Genomic DNA, 26,256 nt, shown 5'->3' with positions numbered 1-26,256 from the left:
ATTACTACTTCTGGCCATGTAGGGAATTGAAAAGTGTTTCAGACTGTAATGTTCCAATGAGCAACCTACAGCCCAGTCGGTGTGGCTCAGTGGTTGAGTGTCGACCCATGCACCAAGAGGTCGCCAGTTCAATTCCCGGTCAGGGCACGTGCCCAGGTTGTAGGTCAAATCCCCAGTGGGGGGCATGCAGGAGGCGGCCAGTCGATGTTCTCTCTCATCGATGTTTCTATCTCTCTCTCCCACTCCCTTCCTCTCTCTCTCTAATATCAACAAAGAAAAAAAAATCAAATGAGCAACCTACAAATTTTATCTTAGTTGGTTTGAAAAATGATTGCATTTAATGCTGTAACATTTGCAGGGGGGAAATAATCACTTTTGTTGGTTTTATTTATTTCAGTGTCTTCTGTGATAAATACTGATTAAGCACCTACTACCCCAAACCAGGGACAGCCACGGTGGTCACCTTTACAACCTCACCTGATTGTCTTTTGTTTGAAACTCAAGACACTTAAGCTCTTTAATAGCCACAGTTGAGCAGAAAGCCAAATAAAAATGATCTCCCTTAGACATGTTAAAACAGGCATGATACACAATTAGGCAGCATTTGACCCAATGCTGTTGTTTGTAACTATTTGTTAAAAAAAAAATCAATCAGTACCCAGCTACTTGAAAATGGATCATCGTACAGATTGGTATGGAGAATTTACTACCAGTGAATTTTCCATGTTGCTCTCATCTCACTATCCTCTCAGACTGAGGCTGCCATCAATCATACCTCATGGCAATAAGAACATCAGTCCAGCCTGGCTGGTGTGGCTCAGTTGGTAGAGCATCATCCCATGCACTAAGAGGTTGCTGGTTTGATTCCCCATTAGGGTACATATCCCTGGTGAGGGGCATACGGGAGGCAGGGGATTGATGTTTCTCTCTCATTCATACTTTTCTTTTTCTTTTTTTATTAATTAATTTATTTTTGTTACAGATGTTTCTCCCCCCCCAGACTCTCTCATTCTTATTTCTATCTCCCTCCCTCTCCCTTCCTCTCTCTCCAAAAATCAATAAAAACATATTACAAAAATAAATAGATAAATCAGTCCAACAAAGAAATTCCTGGTAAGATAAGCCTAAAATAAGTGATTGCAACAAAAAAAGGCGCACCACCATGGGAGCAGTAGAAACTAGTTCCTCGATTCCCACTAGATTAATCCGCATTAAAAACTTACCAAATAAAAATCAATTTGCAGAAGTTGGATGCTGACTAAAAGGAAAACTTCCTCGAGCTACTTCCCCTCACTCTGTGTGACCTTTGCCCAAATCCTTCAGCTTAGAGGGCTCCCTCCCACATTCCCATAAAACCCCAGAAAGGCAAGGGGGAAAGAAAGCAAAGGAGCTTGTATTTTGCAGCATTAGGCTACTTAATTCCCACGTTTCTCTCTGTCCAGTGTATGTCAAGCTCTGGGCCTGATTTGAATGACTAATCGCCTACAGCTTCCTAACGTGGTCCAGGAGGTTCCGGTGACACCCGCTTGACACAGCACGTGGGAAGCGGCACGGAACGTAGTAAGGGTCAGTAGGGTGGAGAAACTATTTCTGTGAAAGAAAGGAGGTTAGAGAAATAGACTGGGAAAAAGTCAGCAAACTATGAATAAAGGTAAGAGAGGGGTCATGGGTGGAGGTGGATTTCGAGGATTCAGGAAGTATGCTGTAACCTACTGAATGAAGTTGAGATCTGAGGAAATTATGACCTCACAAGTTCTCCAAAGACATCTGTTAAATGAATGGGAGGCCATGTGGAAGGAGCACAGGTTATGAAAGAACTGGGGCAGAGTCAAATTGTTGGGAGGCTCAATGGGACTTTAGAAATACTAGAAATCAATGAGCTCAGACTTCCCAGTTTGAAGAGGAAGACGTCTGAAGTCAAGAGGAGGGGATTAGCTGGTACCAGTTCACACTGCTCAAGTGCAGCAGCAAGATCGAAACAGGTGTCCGAACCCTGTGCACCCCACCTCACACCCCTCCGGCTGCCTTGTGATCTTACCATCCTCCGGATCAGCATCCTCCTCACCCTCCTCCACATCTTTGGGATGGAATTGTGCGGCCAAATGGAAGACAAAGCCAGGGACTTAGGCTTCCCCTTCTCCTTTAGCTTTGCAGCACTTTCCCTGCCAACTAACACACACTTAATACAGCCCCTCTGCCTCAGCCTATCAGCAGCTGGCAACTGTTTTTGCTAATTGGTTAACAAAGAAAACAGGCTTCACTTGCCTCCTGCAAGGACAGGAGGCAGAGATTAGGGCCTTTTTCTATTGAGCAGCAGCGAGGACTCCGTGGAAAGGCACTGAATGGAGGTAACAAACTAGGAGACTGATAAAGGGAGGAGGAGAGGCTGTGGTGAAGCTGGGAGAAAGCACAGCGCGGTGGGGATGTGCACGTTCAAGGGTCAAGGAACGAGGGCAGTTGCAGAGTTAAGAACTTGTCCCTGGGCCCTGGGCTTACCTCCTCCTCTGACCCTTCATGAACTTTGACCCTGGGTAAATTATATAAGCTCCTCCTATGCCTCAGCTTCCTCACCTGGAGACTGGGAATAAGAAAAGTACTTACTTTATGGGCAGTTAAAAGTATTAAATAAACAAATACCTGTTGGACATGCTCATCAGTACCTGGCACATGGTACGTACTATATGGGTGTGATATGTTTTCACAGGAAGGAAACAACTTTCTTAGGGATATCAACCAGCATCCAACAGCATTTTTTTTTTTTCTTACTCTGTCAATATGAATCCTGCATTTACTGGAGAACTGACAGCCAGGGCAGAAGGTGTCCCTCCCCTGCCTATGCCTTTGGGCCGGAGGCTGTTGGGTCTGAATAGGGTTGTTTCGTTACAGAAAGGCCTACTAAATATGCCTCCCCACGCCACACCTGTGCCGGGAGTGGATGGCGCGCTAAAAAAATTCTTTCAAGGGATCCCCTGGGGTGTTTCGGGAGTGAATGTTCTCTGGATTGGTTTTTTTCCATCACCTGAAAGGGTAATTAGCTTGAAGTTTTCCCTGGTCGCCACTGTAGAAGGTGACAGAGTTCACCTGTTCTTTATTATTTTTTCTGGGCTCCAAGAAGATTTTTAAACCAACTGAATCATTTCAGGAGGAAAAAAATCCACAAATTTGGATTCTCTCAAGAAAATCCTTTTCTCAAGAGTCTCTTGATCGCCGCTGATGCTGATACTGCAGATGCTCCCCTGTCCCTGCTGTGCCCAGGACAAGACACTGTAAGAGGGATGAGGGAGGGCTGGGACTTGCTCGTGAAGCAGGAGGGGAGAGGAAAAAAGGAGCATTCTTTTAGGTACAGAATTTCTTGGGACGAGTTTTGGAAGGGTTTTGATTTGAGCTTTTCCAAAATGAATAATATTGATGTCCCTCGTGGATAATCACGACAGAAGCCATGAAGTTCATGCAGAAGGCATTTCATGGCGGCTGAAGCTGCTCATGATAAACGTTTTAGATGAAGATCTGGAATCTAATGAGAAACATACATACCTATCACTGCCCATATGCTCCTGCTTCCCAAGTCATAAAACTGGACAGCCATTGGCTGTCCTGTTTACTGGGTATCCTTTTCTTTTCCTTCCTTCAGTTTTTAAAGTAAAAGTTATTTTGAGAATATGAGTTCAAACACCAAAGATCAAGGTGTCATTTTTCATTGTTCTTTTAAATTTAAAGGAAGCAATATAAAAATGAGAGAAGGTGTGGATTTATCTAACACAAACTGAAGGTGTGGATTTACCTGACACAAACTGAAGGTGTGGATTTACCTGACACAAACTGAAGGTGTGGATTTACCTGACACAAACTGAAGGTGTGGATTTACCTGACACAAACTGAAGGTGTGGATTTACCTGACACAACTGAAGGTGTGGATTACCTGACAACTGAAGGTGTGGATTTACCTGACACAAACTGAAGGTGTGGATTTACCTGACACAAACTAAAGGTGTGGATTTACCTGACACAAACTGAAGGTGTGGATTTACCTGACACAAACTGAAGGTGTGGATTTACCTGACACAAACTGAAGGTGTGGATTTACCTGACACAAACTGAAGGCAGATAAGAAAAACATGCATAATGGGACAGGAAGGAGAGAACTAAGATTTTTTTTTAGTGTCATTCTTGTCCCAAGTAGGTACCATCCTAGATTCTGTGTTTGTTTGATTTTTTTATCCTCACCCGAGGACATTTTCTTTTTTTGCATTGATCTTCAGGGAGAGAGGGAGCAAGAGAGAGAGAGACATCGACGTGAGAGACACACATCGAGTGGCTGCCACCCACACGACCCCAACCAGGGCCGGGGAAAAACTGCAACCAAGGTACATGCCCTTAGTGGGAACCGAACCCGGGCTGCTCTGGTCCGTGGGCCAACACTCTAACCACTGAGCTAAACCGTCCAGGGCCATCCTAGATTCTTTTTTTTTTTTCTTTTTTTTTATCCTCACCCGAGAACATTTTTCCATTTTTTGTTCAGATAGAGCGGGAGGGAGAGAGAGGAAGAGAGAGAGAGAGAAACATCGATGTGAAGGGACACATCGAGTGGCTGCCACCCGCACGACCAACCAGGGCCGGGGACAAACTGCAACCGAGGCACGTGCCCTTAGCGGGAACCGAACCCGGGTCTCTCCGGACCGCAGGCCGATGCTCTAACCGCTGAGCCAAACTGGCCAGGGCCATCCTAGATTCTTTAGGCACGTTTTCTTGTACCATAATCCCCCCATAACTGTAGGAGAAGGTATCACTGACTTCATTGTATAGATTCGTGATGTCTGGGGCAAGTCTCTGCAGTAATGGAAATGTTCTAGATCTGTGTCATCCTATACAGTAGCCACAGGTGGCCTCCAAGCACTTAAAATGAGGACAATGTGATGGGACTGAATTTTAAATTTTATTTCATTTTAATTACTAGCCACATGTAGCTAGTGACTACTGTTTGGACACTGCTGGAGATGTTACTACTGAGGTTCAGAGAAACTAGGTCAGTTCTAAGATTAAACAACCAATGAGTAGCCAACCCAAAATGTGGACTGGATCAATCTGATTCTAAGTGTTCATTCTTTTCATTACAATAAGTCAAAGAACTATGGTATTTTGTGTCAGTTTTCTTTCACATTGAAAGATCAGAAAGGGGGCCAAATAAATCACCTGGTTACCAGAACCAAATGGCTACTGGAGTTAGAAGGAATTGGCAGAAGGCGGAAAGGACTCAAAGATTATGAGCCCTGATTTGATCAGTAATGATTCCTTGAAGTTACTACTCACATGATTTAGTCATTTTCAGAGAAAAAAATATGGACACAAATGTAGATGCACTAAAATAAAAAGGAGAAAGTAAGCTAGGCATTGCCACAACTATGATCCTATTTTTTCCCTTTTATTGATTTGAGAGAGAGAGAGAGAGAGATGAAAACATCCATGAGAGAGAACATCGATTGGCCGCCTCCTGCATGCCCCCCACTGGGGATGGGGCCCACAACCTGGGCATGTGCCTTGACCGGGAATCGATCCTGGTGCATGGTTCATGGGTCGATGCTCAATCACTGAGCCACACCGGCCGGGTTATGATCCTATTCTTCAACACGGTTGAAGAGAGAACAGAGAAAAGTGCAGGAGGGGGCAACAGCTACGGCTCTGAAGTAGAACATGTGTGTTCCATACGAGATTACGTACTAGTCACACACTAACTGTGTCACTTCTGCAAGGTCCTTAACGTCTATGAATGAGTGTCTACTGAACTCCCAAAAACTGTCCTAAGAATAAATGTGCTAATAGTCCTAATGCATTGCTTGCTTGACTAAGCACAGGCCCTCGGCAAACAGCAGCCATCCTCATCACGGAGCGGACAACAGGTGGGAGGGAGGAGTCACATCCCCGTAGTTTCGAAATATATTCACTATTGCAAGTAGCATTTTGAGTTGGTAGTTAAATGAAACAAGTATATATAGCACTGCTTTCATTTTCAGCACTTTAAAAAATACTGTGAAATGTTCTCAAGAGATATCTTGAGACTCAATTCCTAGAATCAAGGTCACTTACTTTCTGTCGCTGGAGAGGGAAGTTTATAAGTTCAGACACAGGACGTTTACGCTGTGGCTGCAGTTCTTGACCCAACTTGTAAATAATCATAATGAAAATGATAAATCAAGATGGCTTAATAAAAGCCTTCAAAAATCAAAAGAAGAGAGAAAAACGACTGGGCCATAACAACGGGAACCTATGGTTAACACAGAAATGCCCCAGCATTCTCTAGGCAAAGGCTTGTGCATTTCCAATTCTAACTGGGTCATGTGGGATTGTAATTTTAACCACAAATTACCATCTTGATCCTGGAGAGAGAAGAAAGAGAGCGCTTTTCAGAAATACACATGGGACATAAATGATACACGTGGAAAGAGGGCAGGGTTCAAAGGGACCCTATGGAGCTCGTAACATGCCAAGTCCAAAGCAGAACTGCAGCTTTAAAGCCAGAAAAGGGGGGGCTGAGAAAATGGAACTTGTTCAAGGCGGGCAAAGCAGCAAAAATCTGGATTTTCGAGAAACCAAACCAGGTATTTGCATCTGTGGCCTTTCGCTGTAGGTGGTGGGCTCTCATTTGCTTCCATGGAAACAAGACAAGGAGGTGGCCCCTGCCCTGAGCTGCAAAGGCTATCAGAGAGCACCGTGTATTTTTTACTGTTGCATCTAATTTATGCTGAGGAGTCTGACGTGGAGGAGTGAAGGAAGGTGGAAGGACTGGAGTCTGCCTAAGCGTCCCTCCGTGTTCCCCATTCATGTTCAAGGCCCAGGAGCTTGAACAAGCACACTGAGACATCTAGTGTTCCACGGCAGCAGCTGCAGAATCTGCACTGGATTGGGGTCTGTGGGATGATTTGGCTGTGGTTCTAGGTATTTATTTCTGAGCCTGGTTCTCAGTCCTTCACACGGATTATGGGAGCCAACTGTGGATGAAAAGGGGCCACGTGCGAACCTGACAAGCTCAGGAGAGGCCTGTGGTGCGGCCTTGTAAACCCAAAGACCTAAGATAACTGCAAAAGATGGTCTGAAATGAAATTTTTTTTTTTTTTTAACTAAAAGCAGTTTATGGCAGGTAGTCATATCCTAGGCCGGCATCTTCCCTGGCAAAGGTCAATCTTGACCTTAACTGAGGCTTTTGGCATCTAGGATAACGTATCTTTGAGATGTCAAAGTCATTGTCCTTATTCTGGACCCCTCAAAGCATGAGTACCACTCTACGAAGACCACGGATCCCCTCACTGTTATCGAGTTAACTGTTTTTTTTAATCCTCACTGGAGGATATTTTTCCATTTTTGTTCAGATGGAGTGAGAGGGGGAGAGAGAGAGACATCGACATGAGAGGGACACATCGAGTGGTTGCCTCCCACATGACCCCAGTCAGGGCCGGGGACAAACTGCAACCCAGGTATGTGCCCTTGACCGGAATCGAACCCTCGACTCATTGGTCCATGGGCCGATGCTCTAACCACTGAGCCAAACCATCCAGGGCTATTGAGTTAATTGCTGATTGTTAATGATCCTGTACCCATTATGTAAAAGAAGTATGTGTCTATCATTTTACTTTTCATCCAATTCCACAGGTTTCCCTGCTTTGCTTTCTCCCATCCCCCTAATCTATCACCAATGGATTTCATGTAACTCACTTGCATCGTCTCTTTTGATTGTAATGAATAAAATAGGGACAAAACTGCCATTCTCCGGAGAATTATCTCCATCCCTTGAGGTTTTGCTTCCCAGCAATTGTCGACACTTTTGGCTCAAATAAACTCGCAAGATTCTTCACAGGTTTGAATGTCTCATACGTTGACATAACTCATACCCATGAAAAGCATTTCTTTGTTTCCTAAATTAAAAGCAAAAGGAAGCAAACAAGCAGGTACCCAGAGTAGTGGAGAGGTACAGGGGCTTAACATTTAAGTCTTTGGATGTAGACACAGGCCTGGGTTCAAGTCCTTGCCCCTCACTTTACTAAATCTCTCTCCTTATTTGTACAACAGGTATAACGATAGGTGTGTGGCACTTAGGAAGTGGTCGATACATGGAAGCTTTTGTTACTGGGTGAGATACTACAGGTTGGGTGTGGATTTGGTAATTATATCATTCGGTTCATAAGATACAATTACTTGGAACCTGATGCTGTGTCCTCCAATTAGGCCAGTTCAGCAAGAAGAATGCAGGGCCCCACAGGTGAGAAGGAGATTGAGATGATCCTTGGAAATCAGAATCATTAAGAAGAGGTCAAAGTTTGTGTTTTTAAAGCTGACCTGCAAAATCCTACTTCCAGAATTTGTGCAACCGACATACAGTCTTCACGGCTGCTTACCTTTTCTTTCCCTCTCTTTCTTTTCTTCCTCTTCGATCTCAGGCCACACCTGCTTCAGTGGTGTCTCGATCCCTCCATGGCCCTTGTTCACAGACATTTTATGAACCACCCTCCATGGTGAGTGTTCCTTTCAAATGGGATCTTTAGGAAAGTGCACTTGTTGCAAGAAGTTGGGATTCCAGGGCTCTCTAGTCTGTCCATATTCATGGTCGCTTCCTGTTCGGTGGAATACAGGGAACTTCCCTGGGGGGCTAACTTCATGATGGCCATGCTCTGAACAGGCACTCTGGGGTGACTGGGTGCTTACCATACAGAGATGCCACCCTGGGGCAGTGCACCCGTTTGGTGCCTTTGAATGCTGCCCCAGAAGTGATGCCTAAGGGTGCCAGATTTAGTAAATAAAATACAGGACAACTAGTTCAGTGTGAATATCAGACAACCAACCCACGATTTCTCGCCAGAAGTTCATGTTATGGAATATGGAGCAGCCTCAGCACCTAAAGGCGGAACTGCCTGAGCGTGGGGTTAGTCCTTCCGGAGTTTGTCGAGCACCCGGAATGGTGCACAGAGTGTCCCCAAGGAACCCCGGGACCTTCTCACAATTCAGGAAATAAACATGAATGTCACAACATGGATGGAACTTGAGGGAGTTATGCTCAGTGAAATAAGTCAGACAGAAAGACAAACACTGTGTGTTCTCACTTATATGTGGAATCTTTAAAAACAAAACAAAAACTAGCCCAGCCGATGTGGCTCAGTGGATTGGGCGTCATCCCATGGACTGAGAGGTCCTGGTTTGATTCCTGGTCAGGGCACATGCCCAGGTTGTGGGCTCGATCCCCAGTAGGGGGCGTGTGGAGGCAGCCAATCGATGCATCTTTCTCACATCAATGTTTCTATCTTTCTCTCTAAAAAAAAATCAATAAAAACATATTTTTAAAAAAACTGAACTCATAGAAACAGAGAACAGATGGGTGGTTGCTACAGGTGGGGGTTGGGGGATAGGGAAAATGGGTGAAGGCAGTTTGAAGGTACAGGCTTCCAGTTACATGATTAATAAGTTCTGAGGATCTAATGTATAGCAGGGTGACGACAGTCAATAAAAGTTGCTAGGAGAGTAGATCTTAAAAATTCTCATCGCACACGCGCACACACAAAACTGGTAACTGTGAGGTGATGGATGTTAACGAAACTTACTGTGGTGAGCATTTTGTAACATACACACATATAAAATCATTATGTTGTACACCTTACACTTACACAATGTTATGTGTCAATTAGACCTCAATGAAACTGGGCGGCGGGGCAGGGGGTGAACTGCACTGGAGCAGCGGAAAGAGGTGGTAGGTGCCTTCAAACAGAGTTAGGAGACTGCAGATCGTGGGCTCACTCTCAGAGAGGCGACATTATTCCTCACATTAGGACAAGGATTCACACGGAGAATGTTAAAATGTATTTGTTTCCTTTAAGCAAACACATTTCCGTTACACGATTATCATCGCCTGGGTTGATTTTTGTTCCTATAATAGAATCAGGACATCTAATGTTATAGCAAAAAGCAATTTGTTTCATCTGTTCCTGTTCCTCCCCCTTCTGTCAAAACACGTGGGATGAAAACAAAAGAACACCGAAGCCCACGGCAGTGAGGCGAGTGCCCAGGGGGCCGGGGCTCCTTGGTGGCGGGGCCAGGCGAACGGGAGGGAGAGCCTCAAGGCCTGGACCGCAGCAGACATGGGCGAACTGCCACCTGCCCCCTGCCTGTTTCGGAATGGCCTGCAAGCCAAGAACGACCTTTACATTTTTATTATTTTATTTATTTATTTATTTATTTATTTATTTATTTATTTATTTATTTATTTATTTTTTTAATCCTCATCTGAGGACATTTTTCCATTTTTTGTACAGACAGAGTGGGAGGGAGAGAGAGGAAGAGAGAGAGAGGGAAACATCGATGTGAAAGGGACACATCGAGTGGCTGCCACCCGCACGACCAACCAGGGTCGGGGACAAACTGCAACCGAGGTACATGCCCTTAGCGGGAACCAAACCCGGGCCTCTCCGGACCACAGGCCGACGCTCTAACCGCTGAGCCAAACCGGCCAGGGCTATTATTTTATTTATTAAAAAAATTTTTTTTTTCTTTATTGATTTTAGAGAGAGAGAGAGAGAGAAACATCGATGAGAGAGAACATCGACTGGCTGCCTTCTGCACGCCCCCCACTGGGAATCGGGCCCACAACCTGGGCATGTGCCCTGACCGGGAATCGAAATGGTGACCTCTCGATGCATGGGTCGACGCTCAACCACTGAGCCACCCCGGCCAGGCGACCTTTACGTTTTTAAATGATGGAGGGGGGATTAAAAGATAAATAATATTTCTTGAGAAAATTACATGACATTCGGATTTCTATGTCTATAGACGTTACTGGTGCACAGGCATGTTCATTCACACATTCTCCCTGGCTGCTCTTGTCAGTAGCGCTGAGTGGCTGTAACACAAGACTTGCGTGGTCCCCAAAGCCTAATATAGTCTCTCTCCTGCTCTTTACAGAAAACAAAAAACAAAACCAAAAAACGCCAAATGAAGGGCCTTAATAGCAGCACCAGCCCTCGTGTCAGTGACCATTCTGGTTTGTGGATGCCAAAGTCCCACTGGCTGTTAAATGTTTCAGCCCCCAGCCCGCACACTAAGGAGTGGCAGGATATCCACCAGAGAGGGCCGAGGGAAGGGGCTTCTTCATGGTGGTGCCGACAGCGGCCCTGGACCTATCAGGCCGATCGAAGTGTCGCGCAGTCATAAACACCTCCCTGACCTTAGTGTTCAAAGTCCCCTGGGAGAAAGATGTCCTTGTAAGCTGGTGGTGATTATTAACAGGGTATAAACTTTTACTAAATCACTAGAACCCTTCCAAGTGGAAAACCTGACTTAGAATATCAATATGTAAAACAATAGGAGACAAATGCTACTGAGGGAAAAGGGCTGGGCACTAAGGAGGCTTAGGGCTCAAAGTGTAAAAAAATACAACTCATGTAAAAAATAATCTAAGAAAATGATCCTAATTTTTAAAAATTATAAGTAATATAAAACTATAAAAACATAAATATTTATATAAAGACTTTATAGAAAATTTTATTTACATATTATATATAATGTGTATAATGTATAAATATTATATTTCTGTTTTTTATATATATGCCATTAAAGGCTGATTCAGGAAGTAGACCTTATTAATGCAATGATATGTATCAAAAGCCTAAAAATACCAGGAGAGGAAGGGCATAGGGGAATTTATATGTGTGATGGTGTTATTTGTTTCCAAACTGTAGTGTACTCTTCCAAAACTGAAAAAAAATTCAACATCCAATAACAGAAAATAATCAAGTAAGTTTTAGGATATGATGTAGTGGGATAATATATAGTCACTTAAGATACATCTAGAAAGACTTTGTAACAACGTGGGTAAGCAATGTAAAAGTAATTGGTAAAGAAAAACAAAGAAAGAAGGATATAAAACCTATGTTGACATGTCAAAAAAACATCCCTCACTGAAAATAAATCATTCATAGCCAAAAGCGTACAAAAAATTATCCAATTTTAACAGTGTCCTTCGCTGCGGAGAGGATAGATTCTTTCTTTTCTTTCCACTGAAATACATATTTCAAATTTTCTAAAAGGATTGTGTATGATTTTTATAATTAAAAATAAAGTAAAATTAAGAAATAAATTAATTCACGGTGGAGAAGGAAAATGAGAAATACATAATTTAGTTAATGCCTAAAAAAACAACAACACATAAACACAGAATCTTTTTAAAACACAAAAGAAAAAGAAAGTTCTTCCAAATCCATTTCTGAACTTTCATGCGGCAGGCCTGCTGTTGAACCCAATCTGACCAATAGATGTCACTGTTCCTCTTCTTACTTGTAGCACATCTAAGATGCACAACTTTTACACAGAGGGACAAAACCCAGACTACGAATTTCCATGTCATCTCATGAAGGGTTGTAGATTTTTCATCTTTCAGTTTCGTTCCAAACCTCCTTTTACAATAACTGGATGGCGAATGCTTTTCTAAAAGAACAAACTGTGACTACGGTTTTACGGTTATGAAAAGTATAAGGTTCTGTTCTTGGTTGCTTGATAAAACCATCACCCATATGAACATCACAGACCTAACCTACACTTGTCAAATTCATACTCAGGGCCTGAAAGTCATAAATTGGAAAGCATTTAACGAAATCAGGGGCCCAGCTGGTGTTGCTCAGTGGTTGAGCATCGACCCATGTACCAAGAGGTCGCCATTTCAATTCCGGGTCAGGACACATGCCCAGGTTGTGGGCCTGATCCCCAGTGGGGGAGTGCAGGAGGCAACCAATCGATGTTCTCTCTCACCAATGTTCCGATCTCTCTCTCCCTCCCTCTCCCTTCCTCTCTCTCTAAAATCAATAAAGAAAACCAAATTAAAAAAATTAAAATAATAAAAGAAATCAGGGGCACAAGATTGTCAATAGGCATGAGAGTTAATGGAGGGAAAAGGGCTCCTTGGATTCCTAATGCTCACCCCCATCTCTGACAGGAAACTGGGAGGAGAAGAGGGTGAGCAGGGGTGGTGAGAATGGGGGCAGTCTGGTCAATCGTATCAGGCCATCTTACAGTGTGGAAGTAGCTAAGACCCAGCCCCCTGCTTTGTGTAGGGCAGTCAATGCTTCCGCGTCGAGGAATACAAGAATGAATGAGAAAGAAGAAGGCTGTGTTTTTTAAATGGGTATCTTGTATTCTGCAGATTTCCTGCCAACCTGATCACCTGTTATTTGAGCAGCTGGAGAGAAAGGAAGGTTTAGGAATGTGCAAGGGAGACAGGCTATTTGGGTGTCACTGGAGAATCCAGAACCTATCGATAGTCAGCTAAGACATGTCCTCATGTTTTTAGAAAAATGGTATTAAGAGGTGACTTGCATCAAATAACTATACCCACAATGTGGTTTATTAGGCCGCAAAGCTGATGTGAATAGAGGACTATGAAAAACTCAGATAAGTTGTAAGACAGTCACTTTCTAGCACACAAATTTCAGATCACCAAGATCTATTTTCTGCAATCCGTTGATTTTTAGACAATGACCTCCCCCCATCATACACACAAAATAAAACTTCAGCAGTTTACGAATATGATTGACATTAAATGCATATTAAACGAACTTCTGCTGAATGCAAAGAATCACAACACAAACACAAAGATTTCTACTTACATGGAGATCCAAGTACAATTCACTCCTATCTGTCTTCTCTCTCTCCTCACGGAACAGGAAGGGACAGGCTGGTCCAGCTCTTGGGCCCACGACCCACGCACCTCCATCCCTGATGGGAAGGTCTTTGGAGGCTGACTGCTCATGGAAGCAGTCGCGGGGAAAGCCCTCCGAGGAGATGCCTAGACAAACACAGAGAAGATCTTCAGTGACTCCGTAGCCAGAAGAACATCAAGCCATCATCTTTGGGGACTCTTGTGTGGGCCACGTCATACTACCTCCTACTTCCCTTTGTAAGTTATATTTCTAGAGTTTGCTTTCCTCCAAAAGTGCTTTTCCTGATTACTCTTCTGGACCACCCTAACAAAGAATTAAAACGTGTGCCCTCATACCTGTTTTTTAAAGAATAAGTCTATTAGCTCAACTCTAGGCTCCCTGTTCTTGCTTACCAATCCCGGCTACCCAGATCACTCTCATTCAGGACAGAATCGGGGAATGAGCTGGAGTGCCGAAGTCGGAAGGCTGGGTTGTTGGCTTTACCACCAATGGTGTCGCCTGAGCCATGTCACTAGTGTGTGTGTCTTTGGGGGCGGGAACTACACTGTGTTCATCTTCAACTGTGGGGACGGAATCATTGTAAGTGGCGCATGTTGGTGCTTGGTCAGTGTGTTGAATGAATGAACTACAAGGAACTAGAATGAGGGTACTGGGCTAGTTCTTATCTAAATGTTGATGATAATAGCCAAGTATGTGCCAGGCACTGTTCCTAGCCCTGTTCTTTGATTTTTCAAAAGCACCCCAATAGGTAGGTATCATCAGTGTTCCCATTTTAGAAGAAGAAACTGAATCACTAAGTGGTTATAATTGATCAACTCAATTTTTTTTTTTTTTGCTCAGGATCATAAAGTAAATGGCAAAGCCAGGTATTGAACCCCAGCAGTTAAACACTAGAGGCCATGCTCCCAATAATTAGACTATATATATGGCCTCTGCCTGGCATTCCTGTGATGACAGTTTGTGTTCTGTAACAAAAGGACTTCGTGGTCAAGTAGGTGGGAAAGAAGCAGTATTCTGTGTCCCTTGGAGCAACAATGTGTGTTAGCATATGAAAGACCTTGAGTTGCCCTTTCGTAAAGAAGCTTGGCTCTGTATAATAGTATTCTCCAAACTCATCTGACCGCAGAATTCACTTAACGGGGCACCTGATACACATGTTGCAAATCACTGGAGTTCCAGTGGCGTGTGGTTCGGAAAACACGAGGTTGGATGTAAATTCCCATGTGGCTCTGAGGTTCCTAGTCCTCTTTTAATTCCTGGTAAGCAACCTTGGCAAAATATTACACAACCAGGCAGAAGTCAAGGGTTTAGGCTCAGTGTACTTTTGTAACAGAGATCACTGTTGGATATATGATAGGGCGCTTACTACACATAATCCTTGTCACAGCGTCTCTGTGGCAGTGACCCGAAGCCAGCCAGTGGCTTCCGCCATGCTGAAAACCCGACTGGCCAGTCACTTGAGCTGAGGAGAAGTCAGCTAACAAAGGGATCATGGGACAACATGCTTCTCCTTTGTATTAGAGTAGCATTTTAGAAGAAATCGTATTTAAAAACAGCCAAGGTGTTGCTTTTCATTTGCTTGTTCAGCCAGCTGGTTTCCAAACATGTCAGCGGGAAAGGTGAGGCAGGTCACAGCATCTCTGCAGGTGATGTCCCTAAAACACTTTTCTGTGGCTACCGAGAAAACGAGCGTCCAGGGCCTCAGGTGTCTACTCTGCAGGCACAGTGTCCAGAATGTTTTAATCAAGTTTTCCTTCCCCTGAGCCAGATGTCTTAGAATAAGAGCCTTTTCAGTCACCTGGCCTCACCCTGTCCATATGCCCCTCACTACCTACACTCTCCAGGGCTTTTGCTTTGGGCTTCAGGTTAGTGGGCCCATCGGCTCCCACAGGAGGCGCTAAGTACCTTCACCTAATCTTCACGGGGAGCCCGAGAGGAAGGCTGCTGGCCACACTTTCATGATGGAGAGGTTAAAGCCCAGAGCCCTTTTAACTTCCAGTACATGGCTCATCTCCCTCCTAGAATACTTCTCTTCCCATTTGGTAAGAAGTGAGAAAATAGACCTTTGAAAATTTATGGTATACTCTCACCATGCTACCTTATCTTCAAAAAAAATGTATGAATTCCTAGTCCCATCTCTCAATGTAAGTCCCTCTACTTTTCATTTTTATTTTGGAACAGCTGCCGGCTTTGGGTCAGGTTTACACTGGTCAATAAAACGACATAAAGCATAATATGTACTCAGAGAATAACAATATCCCAGAGAACATAGTAGACATTGCCCAGGGTAAGACATCTATATCATCAAAGGCACGTTGTCTGGTGAGGAGAAGTTCATCATTTAGGTGTAAGTGAGGGGTCAGTTCCCACGACAACTAGGATCTGTGTCCTTAGAGAAAACAGATGCCCATGCAAAGCCACGTACACACCTGGTGGTGCCACCCAGAACGGCATTAACCAGGTGGAGCATGCAATTCAAGTCCCTCCTACTCAGAGGAACGACAATGGGAAGTTTAGGCAGAAGCAAGAAAAAAGGAAGTTCGTTTTGGAAATAGTTTTCATTTTAATGAGCCAATTTCTAATGCCTAGTGTTTGACCAGACAAAATCCCTGTGAAGGAAACACGCACGGTAAGAACCATGACGCATGGTAATTTGGGTGAGGATCAAGGCGACAATGACGGACCAAGGGCCGAAGTAAGTAACATTAAAATGTTGTTCTCAAACGTCCAACAAGGCAGGTCAGGACACAGGACAAATTCACCATTAGAAAGGACATAACAAACGTATTAGTAAATGTTTTAATGAAAGTTTTAATAATATCACACAAGTTTTTTGAATAGCAAAAATGAAGCACATGTCTATATTTATTAAAATAGGTAGTAACCACACTACTCTCTTCAACCGAATAAATTTAATAAAGAGAAGGAAAACTTACCTAAAATGAGGTAAGTGTTATCTGTCAAAACAGTCAAATCTCATTTGATTTTCTGCTATAAACAGAATTTGAGGTGTTTGATTTTCATCGAACATTTTATGAAAAGCTTAAAACAGTCTTATCAACTTAATCATATATCTTCCCATTCCATGTGCATATTATAAATTTGTTTTTTACTCAATATTTATTGCTTATTTTGTTTCTCAGAGACATCCCGACAGCTTGATGGACCACACGTACACACACAGGTTAATTCTATAGCTGACCACTATTAATAACAACATATAGCACAGTCACAGTACAGGAAGGGCGACTTACCTGGGGACCACTTGGAAAGTCTGTGCTTGTCTCAACCATTCAAGTGACGAGCTGCACTTCCTGATGCTAACCTACAACATCAGACTGGGGTTTTGCTGTCAATTATCAACACAGTGGAAGCAGAAAGAAAGGAAAGTTGACATGCCATTTACAACTGAAGGCTGTATCCATAGCTCATCGTTCCAAAATGGAATATCTTTCTACCTAGGGTCCATTGGAATGTTGTTTGCACTTCTTTACTCCCTCCCTGTATTATTATTACACACCCAGGCCTTTCCCAGTGGTCTTGGTAGGTCTTCCCATCGGCCCATGGGTGTTGGACCCGGCCTTGTGACTTGCTTTGGCCAATTGAGTGTGGGCCGCGTGACAGTGTGCCAATTCTGAGCCAAGGCCTTAAGAGGTATTGTGTGTTTTTACACCCTGTTTTGTGTCTGTGCCATTACTATTTGACAAGCACACCCTAGGGAGCCTGGATTGAGACACACACAGCAGACCCAAGCACAGCCCTGTTGCTTGGAGCCAACCTCAGCCGAACCCAGGTCAGATCACATGAACCTTAGCCAGCTCCTACGCCAATGAATGAGAACAATAAATATTCACTGTGAGCCATGGAGATTTGGGGCTTATTGTTGAAATTGCTGCCTAATACAGTGTCCATCATCCGCCTCCACCCAAAGCACCCCACTTGAAACCATTCAGCTAAGAAGGCTTAAAGACTACAGTAATCTGATTTGTGCTCAAAACAATTACTCAGTGTATTAGGTTTTGAAAAAAATAAAGTGAAAACTTGGCAGACCCATTTCCTCGTTCATACCAACATGCACACACAAACTACATTTAAAAAAAAATGAAACGTATTGACCACGCCTTGCCTTTAATTATCTAAAGAATATATGCATACATATATAAATCCACTTTCAAAGAGAAGCTTGCAAATATACTATGTAATTTTGTTCCTACAAAATTACAGTGCCTTTTGGCCTTTCTCTTTTAATTTTTCCACCATCCCAAGCACTCACTTGACAGCAGTGATGAAGTGGTTATGCCTCCAAACAGAAAAGAGGAGGAAAAAAGACAAACTCTCATGAGTTTTTGTTCCTATGCTGTAGTTCCCAAGGCCATCCATCATAGTCGGCTTAAAATCAATCCAAGAGATGAAGTTTCCCCAACCATGAAAATCAGAACTGATATGTACAGGTAGACAGGCTGTCTTCGGTTATGTTATTCAAACATGTACTTATAGGCAAGACAGACAGCAATCTAGATGTGTGGCTAATGGAAAGTGACAGTAAGTACTTGTAGGGAGGGTGTGTGCCTGTGTGTGCAATCATTCATGTCGATATCTACAAAGGCAGCGCTTTGGCAAACATACAGTCTCATGGCGAGTTTCTGTCAATTAGGGATCAACGCTCTCTCGTTCCACTGCCCTCATTTTCATTTCTAGGGATGCGAAATGATACAATCTCAGCTAAGTAGATGTAATTCTGAAAAAGCCTCTTATCTATCCACCCCAGTCTCTAATTCTCCTTGCAAGAAGTATGTGAGGAGAGAAATTATGAGCAAGGGCAGACAGGAGGAAGGTACAGTAGAGAGAGGCAGGGGAAGGCTGTCAGTGGGTCAGGACGGAGGGATGACTGGGGAGTGGGCTATGTCAATTTAAGAATCTATGAGGAGCCCGGCCATTGTGGCTCAGGGGTTGAGCGTCGACCCATGCACCAAGAGGTTGCCGGTTCGATTCCTGGCCATGGCACATGCCCAGGTTGTGGGCCCGATCCCTAGTGGGGGGCATGCAGCAGGTGGCCAGTCAGTGTCCTCTCTCATCGATGTTTCCATCCCTCTCTCCCTCTCCCTTCCTCTTTCTCTAAAATCAATAAAGAAAACAGTAAAAAATAAAAAGAATCTATGAGAAAAGCAGACATATCCATTAATAAATGCAATGTTAAATTCAAGTAAAATAAAATAAAAATTAGAGCTGCAAGGAATTTTGCACATCTCTCCACCTACCTGCTCATTTTAGAGTTGAGGGAACTGAAATCCAGGAAGATTGTAATATTTCCAACAAACTACTAGTGGCAAAGGCAGAACTAAAATCTAACTTCCAGGGAAATCTTTCATGCTATTTAGAGAACATTGTTGCCAATCCACAGAGGGGAATATTGAGGTCTGAGAAAGAAGTAGATGTGAATGATTGACAGGTGGTTTCAACTCCTGACTGTGACCTTTGCTAATTGCCTGACCTACTAAACCTCCTCGAATCTCTTTATGTCCTCATTAAGAAAAAGAAGATAATAAGAATATTGAGCTGTGCTCAAAATGGTATTCTTCCTAGAAAGGTTTCCTGGGCTGGGAGTGATGTATTGATGTATTGATGAGGGATATAAAAAAGTCCCTGTTTTAAGTAAAGAAACTTGTATGCAATAAGATCATATTAAATATCACATGCTCATGTTAAGGACTATTTTTTGTCCAAGAAAAAATAATTAAGCTCATAAGACTTCTCCGTAGCACTGCAGTGCAGCAGATCCCAAATCTGTTCAAGTCCTAAAAATAGAATTCACGTCATCGAAAGCAATAGCTCCAAGTATGTGGCTGATCATCTCCAAAAAGAGCAGCTCCTCAGGGCCCTTCACAGACACCCTGTGACCGTCAAACATATGAGTCTAGAGCCATGAATAAAACCACTTACAGGCACAGCTTTAAATGAAATTACATTTGAAAGAGGTACATAAATATATATCGTTATGATTATCACATTCATCTCTTTCCATGATCCTTTCCAGTGAAGAATATAGATGGATATAGATGATAGGCGAGAAGCAAATAGTACTCAAGTTAGGACTCATTTATGCCTAGAATTGTACTGAATATTTTAACACCTGAAAAACAGGGACATGTATTTAAAGTGGCACAAGGATGTTGAGTCACCCTGCTGGAAACGGAATAGAAGGCAGGTGCAGACGCAACTCAGTCAGGTCTGGTGCAGAAAAGACCAAGAAAGGAGCACGCTTGGAAGGCTGTAGTATTCACTGAGCTATTGGGAGCCTCTGTCCATTTTCAGATAATAAATGCTTACGAAATTAGATGTTGGTACTTCAGATTCCTACGTGATCAAAAAATTTTGGTATTTTGGTCATAAGGAATATACTTATTAACAAAAAAACACTGATACAAAGAACATGAATACAAAAAGTATTTCTTACAGTATTCATTATAAATAAACTTGAATAAGAGTTTTCCTTATGTCATATTATTTCAGCTATTATGGGGTTAGTTGCACCGGTGGGGAAACCAACTCTTGAAGAGATATCACATAATTACTAATTATATCAATAGTTAAGAAGGTATAGTAAAATAAATAAATAACTACAGAATACTAAGCCTTGGGTTAAAAAATATATATAATAATGACTTTTAAAAAATTCTTTTCCAAAAAGGAATGATCTTAAGGGATTCACAAAATCTGAATTTGTATAGCAAGATTAATATACAAAAAAAAAAAAGAAGGCACATATGCCAATATTAAAGATAAACATTTAAGAGATTAAGAACAAAATATGACTTTCAGTGTCCTTGCAAACAAAGCAAGAACATTTGGTTATTTCACTCCTATTATCAAAAGGAAGAAACATACACCCTTCAGGGTTCGGTTCCCGCTAAGGGCATGTACCTCAGTTGCAGTTCGTCCCTGGACCTGGTTGGGATTGTGCGGGTGGCAACCAGTCAATGCATCTCTCTTAGGTTGATGTTTCTCTCTCTCTTTTTATTCCCTTTCTCCCTCCTGCTCTATCTGAAGATAAATGCAAAGATGTCCTTGGGTGAGGATAAAAAAATATAGACAGTCGGCCCTCATTTATCGCGGTGAATCCGTTAGACTCTACCGCGATAAATGAATTTCTGTGAAATAGGATTCTTTTTTTTATTATTTTTTATTTTACTTTTTATTAATTTATTTTATTACAGATGTTTCTCCTTTTTTCCCCATTGACACCCTCCTCCCCATCCTCCCCCACCCCGTCCCCAGCTTTGTTGTCCATGTCCATTGATTATGCACACATGCATATAAGTTCTGTGGTTTATCTCTTCCCTACCCCCCACCCCTCTTCTGAGGATTGTCAATCTGTACCCTACATCAGATTCTTTACATATACACAGTCTCCCCTCACCACTTTGCGCTTCGACTTTCATGGCTTAAGCCGCGAGGGATGACTGTATATATATGTTCACTAACCATAATGGAAATAAATTATATACCAATAACAGAAAAGTATCTGTAAAATCCCCAATGTTTTGGACATTAGAAAATACACTTCAAAATAACTCATAATTCAAAGAAGAATTACAAGGGAAATTAGAAAATATTTGGGATTCAGCTAAAGCAGTGATCAGAGGGAAATTTATAGCTTTACAAAATACTGAGTGACTGGCCCTCTGGCGCTTCAGACATCTCAGCATTTATCTCCTGGATAGGGATATCTAGTATAGTTGATGTACATTTAACTCATAGAAAACAGAGGATTCAGTAACCTTTGCTGACATTGATAGCGCCTCAATACACAGCTGTCCCAGATCACACTACAAGTGAAGCTCAAATCCAATATCTTTTCACAATATCTTTCCTTACAACCTTGGGCTTGGTGGGCTTGGAGCCTTACTGCCCAAAGGAGGAGTGTGTCACGGGGGAACGAAGTCATGGTTTAATAAGCCAGGAAGCTGAGAGTGCTCCCTGGCCCTTTTAGGTTCTCATACATGAGAGAGACAGCGATTTGACTTCAGTGCCTCACAAAATAAATGTCTTTAGTAGAATATCTTGAACTGGACCTAGAGTATTAACCTTCTGTAATCAAAGAAACAACAGTAAACGTTGAAGCTGCACATTTTGAAAAATAGTACAGAATGAATGTCCTCGTATGAATATTACAACGATGACACTACTGTGAAACAAATACTTTCAAAGCTTCCCGGTAAAAGAGTTCATTGGTATACATCCTTGAAAAGTTACTTGACGATAATATCTAAAACACGGGTTGACCAAATACAAAAGCCGAAACAACACCCAACCTGATTCTGTGTAGTAGCCTGTGAGCTAAGAATGGGCCTTTCATTTTTCCATATTTAAAGGAGAAGGAGGAGGAGGAAGAGGGGCAGGGAGAAGGGATGGGGGAGGAGGAAGAGAAGCAGCAGCAGCCACAGATTCTGTGGCCTTTAAAGTAAAAAATATTTACTATTTGGCTCCTCACAGAAAAATCTGCCCACTCTTATTCTGAAATATTCACGTATCCTTTAACCAGCCAAAATGACTCGTGTGAATCTATCCTAGAAAAACAATCATTTTGCTATTTATAGATATACTTGTGGACCAAAACAAAGGGGGTTCTACAGAAAGTAACCTCACAGGGTGACCTGATTATAAAGTCCTAACTGGGTAGGTCATGGTGGGGAGTCATGCCCCCAAGCATATAACTTCTTTAGTAAAAAAATTATCTTTGCCTTAAGCAAGCCTTGACCACTGTTTTTGTGCATCTAGGTTAACATACCTTTGAAATAACCACCCTCAAGAAAGCATGTAATCTTAACCTATTCTGTAATCCAGCCCCTGCCTCACTTTCTCCCACCTTTATGTAATCTTCCTTGCTTTCGCTCCTTAGTTTCAAATGCATAAAAGAAACTACAAAACTGTCCTTCTCTGAAGCATCTGAGATCTTGCTTCCTGACAACTGTGTGTGAGTTTGGGCGAAATAAAAGCTTATGAAAATTCTTAACAGGTTTGCACATTTCTTACATCAACATATTGTAAGTCTAGGTTGTCCACTGAAGTATAATTTATGATAGAAAAAAATTGGAAATGAAATGCCATAAACATGACATAGACCCTTGTAAGAATGCTTACTCGTTGCTCAGTGCTGAATTAGACACTGGGAGCAAGAAGAAGAATGAGCCTTGGCCAGTATGGTTCAGCGGTTAGAGCGTCGGCCTGTGGTCCCGAGAGACCCGGGTTCGGTTCCCGCTAAGAGCATGTACCTCGTTTGCAGTTTGTCCCCAGCCCTGCTTGGGTCGTGCGGGTGGCAGCCACTCGATGTGTCCCTTTCACATCAATGTTTCTCCCTCTCTCTTTCTCTCTCTCCCTCCCACTCTATCTGAACAAAAAAGAAAAAGAAAAAGAAAAAAAAAAGAAGAATGAGACAGAACTCCATTTCTCCAAAGGGTTTGCCTTCAAGTTCAAATGAATATTGAACAAATATGCTCTCATACTCTATTTTACTCATTTTGAAGTATTTCTTCCTTTTTTCATTCTGAAATATTTCTGTTAACATTTTCCCTTCTGCTAAAAAGAAACAACAGACCCAAAATGGATTCACTTTGCTAAGCCCCACCAAGACTTAACTCCTAACCCAACTGCAGTTTCCGCCTGTCCTAAGAGTGGAATTTTTAACCAATCGATCTAGAATTTCTTGGTCAGCAACAGTGAGGTAATCTGTCTGATAAGACCCATAAGGGAAGGTGACTTGCCTGAACTATTCGACTCTTTTAACTTTCTTGTCCTACTGTATTTCTGTCTATTAAAACCTTTCACTTCATACGATTCCTCAGAGCGCCCTCCTGGTTGCTAAATGGAGCACTGCCTGATTCCTGAGGCCAATCAGACCTTCAAGTTTACTTGGTTGAATTTTGTTCTTTAACACTGAAAACTATAATATTTCCCCCAACAAAACAAAACAAAACAAAACACCCCAAGCCACCAAAATGAGTGTCATGTATGAGTTTCATGTAGAATATTAGAGGAGTGAGTGTTTTTCCTTTTCTCTCTTTTTAAAATATTTTTATTCATTGATGGGGGGGGGGGGGATGGGAGAGGAAGAGAGAGAGAAATTTGTTTCACTTATCTATGCATTCATTGGTTGATTCTTGTAAGTGCCCTAACCAGGGATGAAACCCGCAACCTTGGTGGATTGGAGTGACTGCTAACCCACTGAGCTACCCAGCCAGGAAAGTCTCTTTTCAGAATGTTTTGTTTGGCTAAGTTATCATAGTTTCTTTTTCTTTACACTTTGAATCTATTTGTTCAAATATAAAATTAACCCCAATCAACTTTAATTTAGTGACTATTTTTAGCATTTTATCACTACCCCAAAATAGCCTTATCCCCCACCCCCCCAGGGGGAATACTATAATCTCAAATGTGACTTTACTATGTCTTGGGCTATTGTCCTACTGGAAAACACAGCTCCAGTGTAAAATGCACATCAGAATGAGACAGGCTAGTGAGTCAGGACCAGTGTAACAGGAATTGAGACAGAGTGAAACGGCCAAGCAGTTTACAGCCATCCAGTAAATCACAAAGTCTTATCTTCCCTAAACCCAGGACACTTAAGAGTCAATAGTTTACACTTTCCCCTCAACCAGAGGGAAAATACCTTAAATCACCCTACTCAGGGAGACAGACAGCAGACATCCAATTAGTGCCATTTGCCAACCACACCCAAGAAGAGATGAAGTTAAGGGAATAAATCTCATTTTGGCATGTCAGCATAAAACTGATGAATATTCTATTGAGATCCTCCCTAAACTCCCAGCCTTTAAAACCCCTCAAAACCAAGGTCTTAGGGCACATTCTCCATCCCAGGAGTATGCTCCACCTCTCCCTTTCCCCTCTTCTTTCTCCGCAACTCGACTCTCCTAAACTCTAAGTGACCAGTAGCAGTGGGCAGGGGCAGCTTGTCCAGGGCTAACTCCCTGACCCTGTCCCCAGGGCCCCCTTTCCTCTGACTTCTCAGGCAGCCCAAACAGCCCAGCCTCTGCTCCCTTCCCCACCTAGTCTCTCTCCTGTTGCTTCTCCCACCCTAGGCCGTTCCTTGTTTCACTGTCCCCAGCTTTATTAAACATCCTCAAAAAATCTCCTGGACTCGCACTGTGAAATCTTTCCTGTGGGGAGGCAAGAACCCGTACACTACTGGCCAGCCCGAGGCAGACCCGCCCAGGCCTGGTCCCTTTCCAGTAATGAGTAGAAAAATCAATTTACTAAAAGAAGATTCACTTCATAGGCAAAGTTTCCAGGAAAGCAACTGATCCATAAAGTAAGCTAAATCTATACTAAAAATAAAATTGAGCTCAGCATGTATTTTTGAGCCAAGATGAACTTATCAATATACTCTAGTTCATGATAAACATTCTCTGGAATGACTCCACAAAACAAATGACAGAATGGGAACCTCTGAATCCAATGTTGCTGAGAAATTATAAACAAGCACAAGAGGGTCAATAATGGCTTAAGAAGAGCAAAGAAAATCAGACTGAACTGAATTGCGCCGCCAAGTATTTCAGGAGTAAAGTTTGAACTGTGGGCTCACATTTTCTTTACATACATAGATAAGTAGACTTTCTTGTCCCATGTTCACAATGTATCATTTAAAATATACTATAATGGCCTTGGTCTGTTCGGCTCAGTGGTTGGACGTGAGCCTGCAGACCATCTCTCTCACATCGATGTTTCTTTCTTTCTTTCCCTCTCTCTCTCTCTCTCTCTCCTTCCTCCCCTCTCTGTCTGAAAATAAATGGGAAAAAAAAATCTCAGGTGAGAATTTAAAAAAATAAAATAAAATATAGTATGAGGCACTGCAGTGACTTGTTGCTAATGAATGGGAGCACCAAACAATGGTGGGAATGTAGAAGATTCCTAGAGAAAGCCTCACCCACCTGGAATGAAGTTCGGGGAAATGACCTGTCGGAGGATTCAGCACAAGGAATACATGGGCGGCACCCAGGCTGGCCCCACCACTGAGAACTAAAGGAAATGGAAACACAGTCACTAGGGAAACTTGTAATGTGTATCTATTCCTACAGGAACGCTTCTAGCTAATCTAATCATACAATAGTTTCATAATTTGCCACGAAAGCAAGGATAGAGTGAATTAAGTAAAAAGAGAAAATAGTAAAGGAAAAAGTCGGATAATTCGATGTGAATTATTAGTAAAGGTGTCAAACGTTGATGAAGGGATTTGATGCTGTTTTCTTTGCAGAAAATTTTAAAAACCATTTCTGTTTTTTAAACAATGCTCTTTTTGAATCTTAATGTTTGTACCATTGAAAGAGCAAACGTTCTGACATGATGACCAATGTGCGTGATGCTCTCTCACTGTCTGGATACAGGATACAGGAAACTGAGGGGCTAATAGGAAACGTTTCCATCTGGTTCTAACGATTGTAGGCCCAATGCTCTGGGGGCTCCGGATATTTCATGACCAAATAGAGATATGCTCCCACGGGGCAGGGGTGGGAGGCAAGAGTCTCCCCCAGAATTAGAAACAGACATTCTCTGGGCC

The 26,256-nt window shown here is 42.6% G+C and overlaps 1 protein-coding gene across 2 annotated transcripts in view; it reads right to left on the bottom strand.

Annotated features, from left to right (window-relative positions):
* The window catches only part of FMN1 (formin 1), a 370,459-nt gene that overhangs the window by 284,364 nt on the left and 59,839 nt on the right, over window positions 1-26,256 (bottom strand). The window contains exon 2 of one of the 2 annotated variants that reach the window (XM_036268755.1): window positions 13,632-13,810. The exons of the other annotated variant lie outside the window; for it this stretch is intronic. Within the exon in view, the coding sequence (XP_036124648.1) occupies window positions 13,632-13,810 (179 nt within the window). The remainder of the gene's footprint in view (window positions 1-13,631; window positions 13,811-26,256) is intronic. 2 annotated transcript variants of the gene reach the window in all.

Source organism: Molossus molossus, unplaced genomic scaffold, assembly GCF_014108415.1.
Source record: "Molossus molossus isolate mMolMol1 unplaced genomic scaffold, mMolMol1.p scaffold_m16_p_1, whole genome shotgun sequence".
In the NCBI taxonomy this organism is placed as follows: domain Eukaryota; kingdom Metazoa; phylum Chordata; class Mammalia; order Chiroptera; family Molossidae; genus Molossus; species Molossus molossus.
This window is presented reverse-complemented; position numbering and strand designations above follow the sequence as displayed.